The following is a 16,758-nucleotide window of genomic DNA, read 5'->3' as shown; positions in this document are numbered from 1 at the left end:
TGGCAAATATGCACAGCTGGCAATATGGGAAACAAAATATGAATGGGGAAAGGCAGGGGTCAGTGAATACTATGAAGTAGACCTTTAAGTAATCACTTTAAAGCTCTCCGTCGAGCGTAAAAATAAATTTGTGTCACATTAATTTTAAGGTTCTAGACGAGGGTATGTCTAACGTATTGCAAAGTGCTTGGTTGTTGTTTTCCATATACATTCAAATTTCACTACTCGTGTTTATAATGACATGAACAAACGGCCCCCGGATTGTTACTGGTAATGTTTTATACAGACTGTCGCCATAATATATATATACACCAATTATATAAACTGCTTATTCAAAATGTGCTTAACACGGTCATTTGCTTTTGCTATGGAATGCATGTTCATGTTAAATCTTGTAGAACATCACTTGTGACATTTCCTTACCTAAACAAACAACCCAGTAAGTCCTGAACGCTATTAAATGTTTATATAAAGACCTTGATGTATAAGAATGATGTGGGTGTTTTTACTTCAATCACACTGTCTCTCAAAAAAGAATAGGCAACAGAGAGATCAATCAGGCGGATCCCGCTGATCAGCATGTTAAAGCAGTAAAAGGCATTGATAAAACTCCACTTCATGCATTATTTAATCCTATTGTTATACGACTGATGGAAAACAATGACATACTGTAGAAATCTGCTCACCTCCCCACCCCCCTGGAGTGGACTGATCCAGTGACCCCTAACCTTTCCCCTCAAGGCTCACCCAATCGAGCCTCCCCTCTATTAAAGCAGGGGGCATCTTCTTTCTTTCTGTCTTCGTGCTTCGTGTTGCTGTCCTTCAGATGAAATGTAAAACCGAGGTCCTGACTCTCTGTGGTCATTAAAAATCCCAGAGTGTTTTTTTTAAAAGAGTAGGGGTGTCCTGGCCAAACTTTCCCATCGGTCTTTACTGATCATGGCCTCCTAATAATCCCCATGTATGAATTGGCTTCATACTGTTCCCTTCCCCCCTAACAGCTGATGTGTGGTGAGCAGACTGGTGCACTATGGCTGCCGTCGCATCATCCAGGTGGGAGCTGCACATTAGTGGTGTTGGGGAGTCTGTAAAGCCCTTTAGAGAGGATTGTCCAGAAAAGCGCTATATAAGTGTAAAGAATTATTACTAGGGGAAAGGATAAAGATATTTACACGAGGTAGGTCACGAGGGAGCTGGAGCCTATCCTGGAAAGCAGCAGGCACAAGGCAGGGTACACCCTGGCCAGGACACCAGTCCATCGGAGAGCAGACACACCAACCCATACTCAATCACACCTAGGGCCAGATTTCCCAGAAGCCTATTAAAGGAATATGGAATTGTTTGCAAGATGCAAGGAGTGGTCTTCAAGTTTGTCTAGAGTGGCAGGTACGAGCACGTCACAAGAAACTGGATGCATCAGGTGGTCGAGGAAGGGGGGAGAGACGTGCTGGATTTCCCCCTAAAACTCGACTGCATCTTTTTCTGCAACCTCTATCAGGTGTTGCGAGATTCGCTCAGCCACAGGTACCAGTACTTCATCAGGTTGTGGTTCTCCTTCCCTATGAGGCACCTGATCCAGTGACAAACACAGAACCAAAAGCGGAAAAGCGACTGGAGACCTACACCCACCCTGTCAAATGGATCCGGAGGCGAGAGACCATGAGACAACCAGAGCTCTGCACCAGCCACAGGGCCCTGTACAAAGAGGTGAGAGGCCAACTGGTTGCCAGAGAGTGGCTGCAGGTACTCAGACAAGTCTGGGAAAGGACGCAGCCAAAGGAACTCAACAAAAAGTTAAAAGACTTTAACTGGATGGACGTGTACCAGAGGCTGGCAATCAGAGAGGTCCGCTACAGACACTCGCTCACCAGGAACCCACATTCCCCTGGGACACATTTTTCGAGGAGATGCCGGAGAAAGTGTCCTGGAGCTGTTTCTTCACCAAAGCAGCATGGGTCAGAATGGACAATACTCCTGGGAGCGGGAACGAAGCTAAGCTGCCAGTATAAACTGCTGGGGCTGGCCCGATTGGAATAGACAAAAGGGACACAATACCTGCTATGGCTGCTAGTGTTCCTAATAAAACAAGGACTGTGGAACATGAGGAACACTTCTCCAGCACAGAGTGGGAAGCGAGGGAGCTGGAGGAGAGGATGCTTGCAAACCTCAGAGGGAGAATGAAGTGCAATGTTACCAAAGGAGTGCTGGAAGGGACTGTGGGCCCTGTATAGGGAGAAAGGAGGAAAAACCTGTTCATTTGAGCTCCTGCAGAGAACTGGGCAACTGCAGTTTCAGTTCCAGGACAGGGAAAAGAGACGGACAACAGCAAGTGGTAGGTCTCGGAGGGACTCTTTTTGTGCAAATCAAGCCCCAGCAACCACGTGCACAGATTGAAAAAGGAGAAACACCTTTAAGAACTTTACTATAACATACTAGAGAGTTTATGCTTTGCGAGAGTATGTACTCATTGCACGATTAATGTATCTTGTGCAATAAAGTTGATTTTGAAAAAAACCCAACATGGCATTGTTTGCAGGCACCAGGTCAACAATTGCTGCCTCCTGTTCAACATTGAAAACCTTGCCTTGACCACCAGGACAGGGTTTTCTGTCAGTTCTATAAATTAAAAAAATAGATTTCTACTGGACAAAAAATGACTCCATAAATTTCAGAAGAGAAAAAACTCCAAAAATGGATTTTATTTACTAATTTATTACTGTCCATCAAGTTTATACAGTATACGATCTCTTACCTATTCTCAAGTCCAATAATTGATGCTACAGCTGAACACGCCTCTGGCCTGGCCACTGGTTCACGCAGTGAACGACCAGGATCAACAGTGCCCATTAATATTTCTTTTTGGCACCTCAACTCTCTGCAGTCTTCCTCCACCTCTTCACCCCTAGGGTTGTGGTACCCCTCTTCCTCCTCTTTTGACCATCCATCTCCAACTGAACAGTGACCCTCTTCATGTGCAATTATGAACTGAGTGATATTTTAACAATTAGCTTAAGATTACTTGCATGTGTGTAATACATATGGGAGTAATCCCACGTGGGAGTAATTATTATCAACTGGGAAAAAATGAGTTTTGTTTGACCGTATATTTCTACTTGATTTTTATGTCATTCGTAGAGCATCATTTTTATTGTTTACCACAAGAGGTGACTGACATTTGGATTTTCTGGGAAAGCAATGATAGATTACTTAGTTTTACAAAAAGAAATGTTTCTGTTTTGCTCATTTTAGTTTTGATGATGTGAGTCACAGTTGCAAATTGTTTTAGCAATCTAGGAAAACTACAACAAAAACATTAAAAAAGGACATTTATAGAAATGAAGTCATCATAGATACTAAAAGATATTTGAAAAGCCAGAAATTGCAACAGAGGATAAAATAATTGATAACATCTCTTCTCAGTGTTACAACAGCAAAAGAATAATAAAACGTAGTAATAAAGGACATGGTAACAGTAAAGGATGGATTAAAGTGACTCAGAGATGATAATGGGAAATCTATACTGCTTTTAATGAAAGTGAAAAGGTTAATGTATTAATTGAATTAGTCACTCAATTATTTACCACGGAAGTGATACCTCTCAAGGTCCTGCCATAACCATTCAACATAACTATTAGGTCCAGACCTTGACTTGCACTCCCTAAAATGCTAAACACAATCTCCTTCAGCCATTCTATTGTAGATCTGCTTGTGTGTTTAAGATCGTCTTGCTGTATGACACTTTGCATTCACCTTCAGCTGACGAATGGCAGAGATTCTCCTCCAGAAATTGCTGATACAATGCCAAATTCATGGTTCCGTCAATGATGACAAGCTGCCCAGGTCCTGAGGTAGCAAAGTAAACCATGATACTCCTACCGCAATGCTAGACGTTGGGAAGGTTCTTCTGCTGGAAGACAAGGTAATGGTTTTCGCCACACAAAAAAGTTTACCGTGACCAGAAAACTTTTGACTCATCTGTTGAGAGAAAATTCTTCCACTTGTCTTGTAGATCGTCCAAGTGCTCTTTGGCAAACTTCAGAAGGGTGACAATGTCCTTTGTAGAGAGCAGTAAGTTCTTACTGTCTATCTTTGCCCCAAAAACATTCCAATTCAGTCTTTTCCTGATAACTCAGACATGTACACTGGCACTATCCACAATCAGAGAGGTGTGTAGATCCTTCGATGTTATTCCAGGGTTCTTTGTGACCTTCTAGACGATATTCTGGGTTTAATTACGGAGATCTTGGAAGAACAACTGGTCCTGGGTAGTGTCACCATGATCTTGAATAATTTCCATTCATTGACTCTTTGACTATGGATGTGTAGAGCCTCAAATAGAAATGGTTTTGCAACCCTGTCCAGCGTGACAAGCATCAACTACCGATTTTACATAGTCTTCTGAAATCTTTTTAAGCATGGCATTACACGTTTTCTTAAAACCTGTATGGGGACTGTTACAAGTCTCAGACAGAAACACAAGTAACAGGTAGTAATACTGTTAAATCAGGAGAAATGAAGACAAGGGATACAGTTGAAATTGGTCTTCATCATTTACTTTTGAGATACATTTGCATTCCAGGTCACATACAGGTGATTTTTGTCCAGATGCATAGTAACCACCTCCTGCAAAGGAGCTCATATAATCACTTTCCACCTGCTCTTTTCCTGGTGGCCTCTGCCAACACTTTGCTAAGCATTAGTGAAGAAGCATTATATGGCCATATAAAGTCTTTCTGAAGTGTGAGCTAGCGCTCCACTCAAATCCAGAAAAACTGTATCCAGTCTATGGTGGTTGTCCTGCCGGGTGGAAATTAGATTTCAGCTGTCCATGTCCCTCCAAGAATGAAGCAGTTACTGAAAATGGATGAATGGAATGCAAGGAAAAGCACGATGTATTCAAATGACATTTTATGTCATTAGTGTTGAATTAGTAGCGTTACTGTTAAATTAGGAGATATAAAAAGGGGGCAGCGCAGTGGCTTTGTGGCTAAGGATCTGCGCCTGTGTCTGGAAGGTTGCCAGTTCATATCCTGCGAGAATCCTACTCCGTTGGACCCCTGAGCAAGGCCCTTAACCCCAACTGCTCCAGGGGTGCTGCATGAATGTCTGACCCTGTGCTCTGACCCCACGCTTCTCTCGCTGTCTGTGTGTCTCATGAAGAGCAAGTTGGGGTATGTGAAAAGACAAATTCCTAATACAAGAAATTGTAAATGGCCAATAAAGTGATGTAATCTTATCTTATAAAGACCCAGGATACACTTACAGTTGGTCTTCCTCATTTACTTCGGAGCTAAGGTCATGTACTGTATACAGTACCTGAATCAACATTCTAACCAACTGTCAAACTCCAATATTACAGTTTGTTGTTTTGAACTGAAGTATATTGAGTATTTTTAAAAATATTTTAACCATGGGTGCTTTCCATTAAACAACATACTGATTGGAATATATATTTCTTTTACATCTAAAGAACAAACTCACAAAGTTTCTGACCATTATAAAGGACTATATATGATATTATATATATTATATTATATTGTTTACTTGTTACCTAATCATTTAAATACCTGATTCCAATTACCCCTTTAATTGTGATACACAAACTTGGGGTTTACTTACTTCAAATACATTGCTTAATAATTTTTCATTTGTTCTGCTTCATATAGCACTTCCTCTAAAAAATCATTGATTTGGGAAATATAAATCCAGTTGGTTGTTTAAGAAAAGACCAGATCAAATGTTTAAAAACTTCCTTTGCAGCCTAAGCATGCTAACACTGCTGCCTACTTTCACATACATTTAGATGCAATGCATACTATAGTACAATATCATCTATATTTCTTGGATTTGTAAGTACACATTGTACACTTGCTGGATGTGATCTTCAGAGCAATTAATAACTAGCAACTAAGTAGGCAAAATGGCTTCCTCTCATGTTCATCTTCTCTAATTTCTTCGCAGACAGGTGACTTTGTGTGGTTAAATAGTAACCACCTCCTGTAAAGAAGCCCAGACATCACTTTCCAACTGCTTTTTTTCCTGGTGATCTCTACCAACAGCACACTGTTTGCTCCGTGTTATAGAATAGGCATGGTATGGCTGGCTCTGTGGCTATAGATCTGCGCCTGTAGGTGGAAGGTTGCCGGTTCGTGTCCCGCGGCCGACAGAGGAATCCTACTCCGTTGGGCCCCTGAGCGAGGCCCTTAACCTCAACTTCTCCAGGGGTGCCGTATTAATGGCTGACCCTGCGCTCTGACCCCGCGCTCTGAGCCCAAGCTTCTCTCCCTATCTGTGTGTCTCATGGAGAGCAAGTTGGGGTATGTGAAAAAAGACAAATTCCTATTACAAGAAATTGTATATGGCCAATACAATTATCTTCATCTTAAAGTCTTTCTGAAGTAGGAGGTGGCTCTCCACTGTATCCTATCCACAGTGGTAGTCCTGCCGCATGGATTAGATTTCAGCTCCATGCCACTCCAAGGATGCAGCAGCTACTGAAAATGTATGAACGGAAGGAATGGCGTTATGTATTCAAAGGACATATTGACATATTGTTACAGTTACTCAGATCAGAAGAGCATTCAAATTACTCTGATTTAAATAAAGACTACTGTACATTTGGGGTTAAACTACTACATTGCATTGTTTTTATAAACTCCTTACATAAGGGTTACCATTTATTATTAAAATGAAGTTGGAGTAATTTGATTTGATCATGTATTTCTTTACTAGTAACTACTGAGTTTGCTAAATTTGATTTTTATGGAAAATTATTTGTCCTACGCTTGTGAATTCTAAAAAGTAAAACTCGTACACAAACAACTTGTAACTGTCATGTACCACATTTTTTTGACAAAAGTAGCTTTTCCTAACACCGAGTATAAGAAATCTGGACTGATTCTCATCTAATGGTTTGCAAAATTGTTTTGCTTTACATGAGGGTTATCTAAAAACCCAGTTCGGTTGTAAGTCATTTTAACCTTTCCAAACTGGTTTACACAATGCCTTAACTGTACCCCAGCAACGTTTATGTTGCGAGTCGCTAGGTGGGGGTTTATAGTTGTGCAAATTAAGCGATAGGTCCTAACCGCGCCACGTGGTCGACACTGTAACGTTTTTGAAAAGCAACAAAAACAACAACAAAAACAAACATCTGGTTTTATTTCAAATTTCACGACGTATTCAGAAATTGAAAGCCATACGGTGTTCTATTAAGTTTGCGATAATGTTAGTTCAGGTTTGTGCTACGTGTTAAATATTGCGCTTTATTTAGCACGAATTAGAAATAAATGTTAAAGAGACGTTGTATAAACTCACAAAACCGTCCGTTTTCGCAGAATCATCTTGATTTTATAAGAATATACGTGTTTTTTTAATCAGTCGCCGCCGTTTTACAGTGCTATTTCTTTTCTATTCAGTACCGTGACTGCTTCCCTGTTTTAAACTACATCCTGTGCTGCCAGGAAACACAACCCCTTTTTTAACTACGTGCTCAGTTTGTGCAGGAAGGCTTCTCTGTCGTATGCTTACAAAATGGGTACGCGTAGTAAAAACCGAAGTTTCTGTTTCTTTTTCGTTTTGCGGCATTCATAACTTCATCTCCTGGAGCCAGAGGAAACAATCTTATTGCGGAATATTCGCGCACGGTGATTTGTTTGACTGTTGCGGTTAAACACTGAAAAAAAACGAAACAAAACCAAAACCTGAAATCGCTTGCTAATGTCTCGGAGGTTTTAGGACGTTCTTTAAACCTCTTCCTGGTTACTGCATACTTTTCGACAGAAAGCTAGACTGACAGTCCTTTGGGATGAAGCGATCAAATGTGGTTATATTGCACAAGGAATACAGGCCTACAGTGAGATAATAACTTTTCGACTTCGGGAGTTTTGTGATGTTTTCAGAAAGCTCCGGAATGCTGTTTGACACAAAAGACATACGAACTGACCGATGTCGTTTTTCAAGGGGGGAAAAGGGAAACGACTCGCTGGTTGAGTAAAAAGACTAAAGTTCTGTACCATGGAAAATGAGAAAAACGACACAGCAACGTGTGAAGCAGGTGAGAATCTGGCCTAAACCATCCGTATTGCTATTATTACTGTTGACGTACTTATAGCGTTTGTTTTACAAGTTATAGCGATTTAATTGTGGTATTATAAAGAAAGGACTGAATGCAGTAACGAGGTGGCGTTTCAAATGGAACTATTTTTTTGCCAGATATGTTTCTGTCTTAACTTGCATCCAAAAAGTCCCGTTTTTTCTAGTTTTTTTTTCTTCTTCGTGGCGTTGTTAAGATTTTGAAAAGGTTTAGGACTGCGTTACATTAGAGAGCACGTGTATTGTACCGTCCTTCCCCTGTTCAGTATTGAGTATAGAGCATCAGAAGCCCAGCTAATAAAATACAATAATGCTTAGCAAACATTGACCATATTGAGATAATCAGTGTGTCTTACGTGGTTCGGTATGAAGTAGGAAATTAAGAATCTGGTGACTAATGTGGTAAAAGAGTGTGTTTAAAGGTTAAAGAGCTCTATGTGTGTTTACAGTATTGTGTGAGTGGTTATGACTGTATATTGCTATTAGGACGATGCCTCAACACTCATTTTATTTATGAAGACAGCTCAATATTCAAAAACCTGTAGCTAAGAGTGAGGTCTGACCAAAGACCAGAGTCGACTTGGTTGGTACATGTATGTGAAATTTAAGTAAAAACATATTGGTGTTGTAAGTGGTGCTTGTGGACCAGTAGGGGGTGCAATTTCTCTCATCCCTGGACCTGAGATTTCATCCCAGTGCCCCATTACACTGTACTGTAAGATGTGCTAGCTTCTTGGACTTTCTTAATCTGGTTTACCCACATTTTCCTCTTAATTCAGTTGAGGGAAATAATTTTTCACTTCTCCACCTGATTTGTTGTGTAGTAGCTGTGTAGTTCGTCTGCTCTTTTATAAATCTGAAATAATTTTGTTTTATGTGCTTTATGTGTGTATTGTAAAGCACTGTAGTTGTGTATTTCCCCATATTTCATGTGTTAGTGTACATTTTAAGTGTTCAAGCTGCTATAAATCTGAATTTTGTAAATAAACAATGAACTATGTAATAGCGGGACTGCTAAAACACACTTTAAAAAGTTGTCAGTGTAAAAATCTTTATTATCTCCATCCAAAATGACAAAATAAGAGTGTTATTTTGTTTTAAAGAGTTTATTAAATATGGAATCATTGTCAATAATTGCTATAATTTGTTTCCAGTAGGCTAAGCTTCCACATAAATGAGTCAAAATAGACTTTAGAATTACAATGAAGTTAAGCGATTAAGTTAAAAACATTACAAACAAGGGAAGGCCATTTGATCTATCTACCTCATTAGATTTTGGGAAGTTAATTGATCTCAAATGGTTATTGAACACAAAATGGGGTTGGTTATTAATGAATCCACAAAAATCTCAATCCATTTGCTTTTTGTTGTGTATATTTAGAAATTTAAGATTAATAGTGTAATGGCAACTGTTAGGAAAAGTATGCAACTGTATCTTGACTTATATTTCCCTGTTACATCATCTCTGAAGATGACCATTTGACTTGGGTTGGGTAGACTTGGTTGAGAGAATCTGTCAGATGTCAGAAATATAAAAATGTCCGACTCTCCGTCTTAGAAGGCGTATAGATACAGCACAAAATGGTTTATTTATTAGAAGAAGTTCAATGTATTACTCTCACTACTAACATGACTATACTAACTTCTCAATGTAAGATGGTCATCATGATTTGACAAAGCCAAAAAGATTAAAAATAAAATCTCAGCGCTGATACCTCAACAATTTTCTGACAAGCATTTGCTATATAGACTGGTACTGTTTAAAAAAAGGTTGTTTAAAAAGGTTAGTGAGCCAAGGGTCCAGCAGCTCTTGAGTCACTGCTTGAAAAAGGTAGCTCATAGAGAATTTCTTTATTTTGCCTGATGAAAATGACCAATCGTGTTCAAGGTTGAAGTGGTTGGAACCCTGCAGGAACCAAAAGAGACCCCATAATGGTGATCCAGAATTTTAAAGTTATGACATCTAAAGGTATTATATAAACAAAGATATAGTTAGCAGATTGAAAGTATAAGAGAGAATGAAAGATCGTCAGAATTATTAACGTTAATTAACATTTCCAAAGTAATCAAAGAGAATAAGATCTGGACATGTTGCTCTATTGAGTAGTTTTGATCGTGGAGGAGAAGGGGAACAAATAAGAATCCCATAACACTAGTGCAGAAAACTGTGAACTTGCTTGCAGTTCATTGGGTTGGATGTAAGCTCAGTAAATGTCAGGACACCAGGATTTATTGAAGGCAACATGAGCAGTGGCCAGATGCATCCAGCATTGAAGTTGGTTTTGTCTGTGGTTCATGAAAATGGTGATAAGTCACTAACTGCCAGTTTTGTTGATAAGTAGTAGGTCAGATGAGATAAGGGTAATTGGTGATAGTAAAAGTGAGGTTTGAGAAAACTAAATGCAGGGATTGAATTGAAGAAAAGTGAGCGTACATTTCAGGTGTGGAGCTTGGGAGAATATTGATCCAAGAAAGTGACCAAGTATGCAGCGGGGGAGATACTAGATGTTTTCTCGAAGGGTGCGTTTGCAAAACTGTTTTGATTAATTGGGAATATGAACAGCGTGTATTGAGAATTAGTTACAGATCGAAAATCAGTTGAAATGTTAGAGAAGGTTTGTGATATGCAAAGAATTAAAGTCCCCTCATTAAAATATGTTTTACGGGTATACGAGTGAGTGAATGAGGATGGATTTTGGCTCTTCTCGGGGAAACCTAGATGGGTGGTGATGATGATAAGATATAGGTTGTAAAACCAGGAATCGGAGAAGATGCACAAGACCAATATCCTGTGGGTAATGTGGCACCTGTGAAAAAGTAGAAGTCTTGAGAGACAGAAGGCAGTCATTATAGCAAAATGATGCTGTTGCCTTGCTGCAGGAACAGGTGCCTCAGCCTATGTTTGTTAGTACAGTGTTAGCAAATGTTTGTGAATTCTTAGGAAGTATATGGATTTCTGCATGAACAGCTCCTAAAATGTGATCTGATTTTTTATCTAAGTCATAGTAATAAAGACAGTCTTATTTAATAAACAACACACACAACATTTTGCATTGCCGTATCTTTATTGAACAAATGCTTTAAACAATCAAGGCCATTGATGGGGAAAAAGTATGTGAACCCTTATATTTAATAACTAGTGGAACCCCCTTTATTGGCAATAACCTCAACCAAATGTTTTCTGTAGCTGCTCATCAAACCTGCACAGCAGTTAGGAGGTATTTTGCCCATTCCTCTATACAAAACTGTTTCAGTTCATGTATGTTTTTGGGATGTCTTGGTTGAACGGCCTGCTTCAGATCACACCACAGCATTTCAATAGGATTTAGGTCTGGACTCTGACTTGGCCATTCTAAGATATGGAATTTCTTCTGTTTGAGCCACTCTGTTGTTGATTTACTCCTGTGTTTTGGATCGTTGTCATGTTGCATGACCCAACTTCTTTTGAGTTTTAGATCACAGACAGACGCCCTGACATTCTGCTGTAGAATTTCCTGGTACAATTTGAAATTCTTTGGTCCCTCAATGATTGCAAGCCGTCCAGGTCCTGAGGCAGCAAAGCAGCCCCACACCATTATACTTCGTCTATCATGCTTCACAGCTGGGAGGAGGTTTTGGTGTTGGTATGCAGTGTTTTGTTTTCTCCAAACATAACGCTGTGTACATTTACCAAAAAGTTCAACTTTTGTCTCATCTGTCCACAGAACATTGTTCTAGTAGTGCTGTGGAATATCCAGGTGGTCTTTAGCAAACTTGAGATGGGCAGCAAAGTCTTTTTGGAGAGCAGTGGTTTCCTCCGTGGTAACCTCCCATGAACACCACTCTTGTTCAATGTTTTTCTTAGAGTAGACTCATGAACACAGACGTTATCAAGTGCAAGAGATGCCTGCCTGCAGATCCTTAGCTGTCACCCTAGGGTTCTTTGTCACCTGTGATGAGGATTGTATGGATTGCCCTTGCACTGATCTTTGTAGGACGCACACTCCTAGGGAGAGTAGCAACAGTGCTGAATTTCTTCAATTTGTAAACTATCTGCCTGATTGTGGACTGATGGAGGCCCAAGTCTTTAGAAATCCTTTTTTAACCCTTTCTAGTCTTATGAGCTTTAACAACTCTTCTTCTGAGGTCCTCTGAAATCTCTTTTGATCGGGCTATATTGTACTTCAACAGAATTCTGTTGTGAAGAGCAGGTAACCAAAATAGTGATTTTTTTTTTGTATGGCAGGGCAGACCAAACCCACACCTGAATTGATTGGAACACTCGACTCCAATTACCCTCTTTTCAAGATGTCATTAACCGAGAGGTTCACATACTTTTCCATCATTGACCTTGATTGTTTAAACCATTTGTTCAAAAAAGATATGACAATGTGAAATGTTTTGTGTGTTGTTTGTTAAATAAGACCGTCTTTATTTATTATTATAACTTAGAAGAAGATCAGATCACATTTAAGGAGCCATTCATGCAGAAATCCAGATAATTCCAAAGGGTCACAAACTTTTTCTCACAACTGTAAATCCTAAGTAAAGGCAATAGATGATGATGCTTGTGAAGCAAGAAGGTATCCCAAGGCCTATAAACCATTTGGTACCAATCATTAAATTAGGAAATGTCTCAGTGCATTGTGCAAAGCACATTGGGCTGCAAACCATTTCTGCCGTAGGCAGGTGTCTGGCACACTAGCGTAGAGAGCCAAGCCCATGAGTGAAGCTGGTTAGAGGGTGGAGGGCCATTTCCTCAGCTGTCTGGCCAGCATTGACCTGAACTGTGGCCCAGTCAGGGGCAAGCTGAGCATCATTGGTCAAGCAGGCTGGGCCTACGTGTTGAGATAAAGAGGCTTATAGGTAAAGGAGAGGAGACAGTGCTGAGGCCATAGGACAACAGACAGTGAAATGGGGTGGACTTGACGAGGACCATGGGAAGGGAAAAGAGATTTGGTGGCCAACGCAGCACCCTCTTCAGCAGGGAAGAGAAGGTTCCTATGGGACAGCAGAAAGAGGATGGGGATGGGAAGGAGATGAAGCACAGAAGACATTGCTGGGGCATTAGACACATGGGAAATACACATGACGATTGGGGGAAAAAAAGGGTAAAACAGAAGAAAAGACAAAGGGTGGAGCTCGGCGAGGTGAACTCGGCGAGGAGCACAGGAGGGTAGAGAGAGAAGGATAGGCTTGTGGAGGAGGGGCAATATCATTGGTATGGGCCAAGGCAGATGGAGGACAGCATAGTGACTAAAGCAAGCATGGCATTTGTTTTCAACACTAATTGTTTTCAAGGCAATTTGAGGATGGTCTTCCGTTGCTGGCTTTACCTATTGTTGGGCTTGAAAAAGGGACAAAGGCCTGAAGGTGGATTCAGCTGCTGGAAGCGTTGCAAACCGGGAGATGTGGCTGGATAGGGAGATGGTGGGTAGTGTATAGAAATCAATTGCTGGGAGACCTGTGACCATGCTGGTGCAGAAATGTGCTTTACGTACTTGAGTTTAGTGTAAAGATTCCTTCTTCCTGATGAAGAAAAACCCATGGAGTGCTTTGCTGTAAGATCTTTCTAGTTCTTAGTGGGACAGCAGATGTCCAAAATGGAGAAATATTGGACACAGAGGACAAGGCGGAGAATTGTTGTCATCAGCACGGGTTGAGGAAGAAAGAAGGGTACTTGGTGACTCTAGGAAGCAGGTTATTTCCAAGACGTAAGGAGGTTGGACTCGCATAGCAACTATGATAGAAGCAGCGCTTGTGAAGAAGATCACAAATGTTAGAGAGAGCAGTACCCCTCAAAGTGGACCCTAGGTGATGCAGAAAGCAGCAGAGCTGGCAGTGGCTTTTCCACTTTACCATGGAGGCTTAAAATGTTGAAGCTTGAGGGTTTTGATAAAAAGAGAGTCTTGCCTTGAAGAAAATGAATGGAAAACTGGAAACAGACGTTGCCTCAATTTCAGTACGTTCCTGTTTAATGTTAAATGTTCATTTTAAAAGTTGAAGGGTTTTAGTTACAGTAAATGAAGTATTTCCCAATTGGGAAAAAAAAGCCTGTTGTTTCAAAACAAAACTGTCCATTTCATTATTTGGTTGCAATCTGAGTTTATAATTCAACTTTTTATATAAAGTCAAATTGTCAGTGACATATTCTAGTAACTGGTATCTTTTTTTCTTCTCTAGGTCTCTTGGAATCCGTACTGCCTGGGTCAAGTACCTTTGAACAAGTCATTCTGCCTGTACTGCAGAATTCGTACATGTATCCAGACTCTGTAAACTGTTTCCTGTACAACACTGCATACCTAATAAAAAACCAAGTCCTTCTGGAGAAGGTAATCATTTTATACACTTATAATTTTTAAATTATTGTTTCCTTGTACAAAATGCTTGAAACAAAGTACCCAACTGTATATGTAGAAGATCTCCAAGTTATTATTGTAAATATTTGTTCACAATTGACCAATCTGGTTGAATAAATCAAATATTGTTTTACCAAACCTAACAAACATTACATGTTTTTCTCACTCTTGTTAACAGTATGATGCCTGCAGGACAGAAAAGAAGGAACAGGGATATAAAGATGAAGAGCTGAAAGAGTCATTTGGTTTTCTCTTGTTTGATAATGAGAATGAGGTAAACTGCATAATTCAACAATGGCGCATTCCTTTATGTTAGTGCTGCATTCTGTGGTGTCATTCAATTTTATCTTTGTTTAATGTTTCAAGGCAAAGCTGCTCTCCAAAACTGGTTTACAAGTCGGACATAGTTCATGCTCCACACTTGGAGATCCTTCAAAGGGTATGATTTCCTAACTTATTATTGCTTGCCCTTTTATTTTGTTCACGTGTGTTTCCTTTGTGTTTGGAGTTATTGCAGTAGTAGTACACGCAGAGATTCACAATCTATACATTTGAAGACAATGGACCGCTTAGCCAGGCAAGCATGTGCAAAAGGAATGGAATTTAGAAAACGGTATAGTATTGAAAGTCCACATGTGCCCATCTGGTCAATATAGAGTAGGAAAAACAATGTTGCAGCCAGAAAGTTCTCTCTGGTTTTCCCTTTAAATGCCTTACTGCCTGAATACTGGCAAAGAAATAATGAGATTACCAATTCCCTTGGTGAGCCAGAGCCTAACTCAACAGACAGTTTGCACAAGATGGGATACTCAGATGGGATTCCAGTTCATTGCAGGGCTGTTTCTCTCTCTCTCGCTCACACACACACAGACAAGCATGCGGGGTACAATTTGACAGCCTTTGACTATTGGAGGAAACTGGATCACCTGCAGAAAACTCACATGCCCAGAGAGAGACTTTGCAGGCTCCACACAGATGTGGCTCTGCAGTGGAATTGAATGCAGGATGAATGAGCTCTGGGGCAGCAGTGCTAACTGACATGCCACCCTACAGGCCCACAGGCATTGTGATTTAGGAAAATTAATCTGCCATCGTGATCAGATCAGAGCATGACTCTATAGTCAGAGTTGTTATCTTGATTGTACGTTCCCTGACTTGATCATGCAAAAGTGTGGATTTGCAAATCCCACTTACATCACTTCTGCCAATCATAATTATCTGCCTGTCATATTTTCAATCATATTTTAAACAGAAAAGGCAACTGACTGCATGTACAATTCTCGTCTGGACATGTCTGCCTTCTTGCTTTAAAAATCATACCATGTAATGTTTCACAGGAAGAATATAAGTCTCCAAAACCCTTTTCACCTAACTTAAACAAGTTGAGTAACTTTGCAAAGCAGTTGAGACCCAGTATAGTTACATTTGTAAACAAACTGCATAATGCACACACAGCTACTGTATCAGTGCTTCTCTGCTTTTTGCACTCCAACCATTTAATGCAAGTTACATTCCCTTGTTGCTTTGAAGTTCAGTTCAGGTGCTGGCCTGACTACTTTTTGTGAAGAATGTACTTAATCACTTTATCGTGTCTATGTGCTGACACTTTCTAGTTTCCAAAATATTGACAACAAAAGTGGGTGAAAGTTAAATTAGAAGTCCAAAATACCTTAATACAAATGCATGCTGTTTAGTTTCACATTTTTTCCTTTGCATAATTATAAGTGAAACTGAAACCTGTTTTTGATTTCTGCTGTAGCCCAGCCTAATTTTCTTCCTTTTTCCAAAAGGAAACTGAAAACATCTTAGCAATTACTGTTAACCAAGAATAATACTTTATTTCACAAAATAAATATTCAGAATACTAGTCTGAAAACAAGAGGTTGTATGAAGTTCACTATAGATTACCACACTATTGTGCTGTATTATGTAAAGTACACCTAGGTAAACCTTTGTATGGTGGAATTGCAATGAGAAAACAGTAGATTTATCTTTTTTATTACAGAAGTTATGAACCTAACCCACTTTCTGCCGCTTACTTTTCTATTCTGTTAGATATTTTAACGATTAGTGAGTGTTAAACATATTTTGAATTGAATTAAAACAACTTACCAAGCTGCTCTTTTCATTACTGCTTTCATTACTGATCTCCTTTCACAAATGAAAGTGAAAATAAAGCACTGCCTTGTATCTGTCAAACAGGAAATGTGTGACATTGTTCCTACAAAAGACCACGTTTGTTCAGAACTTTATTTGCTCAGAATCTAGGGTGTTCCTATGTATATGCATCCTTTTCCTAATTAATGTTGTTTATTAGTGCATTTTA

General features: G+C 39.8%; 1 protein-coding gene across 2 annotated transcripts in view; it reads left to right on the top strand.

Annotated features, from left to right (window-relative positions):
- The first annotated feature begins 7,360 nt into the window (after nt 1-7,360).
- tasor2 (transcription activation suppressor family member 2) overlaps nt 7,361-16,758 on the top strand; it is a 33,743-nt gene continuing 24,345 nt past the window's right edge. For both annotated transcript variants that reach the window (XM_015352313.2, XM_015352312.2), the window contains exons 1-4: nt 7,361-8,056; nt 14,257-14,405; nt 14,611-14,706; nt 14,799-14,871. In XM_015352313.2, coding sequence (XP_015207799.2) covers nt 8,017-8,056; nt 14,257-14,405; nt 14,611-14,706; nt 14,799-14,871 — 358 coding nt within the window. In that variant the 5' untranslated portion in view covers nt 7,361-8,016. The remainder of the gene's footprint in view (nt 8,057-14,256; nt 14,406-14,610; nt 14,707-14,798; nt 14,872-16,758) is intronic.

The sequence above is a fragment of the Lepisosteus oculatus genome, chromosome 7, assembly GCF_040954835.1.
Source record: "Lepisosteus oculatus isolate fLepOcu1 chromosome 7, fLepOcu1.hap2, whole genome shotgun sequence".
Classification (NCBI taxonomy): Eukaryota; Metazoa; Chordata; class Actinopteri; order Semionotiformes; family Lepisosteidae; genus Lepisosteus; species Lepisosteus oculatus.
This window is presented reverse-complemented; position numbering and strand designations above follow the sequence as displayed.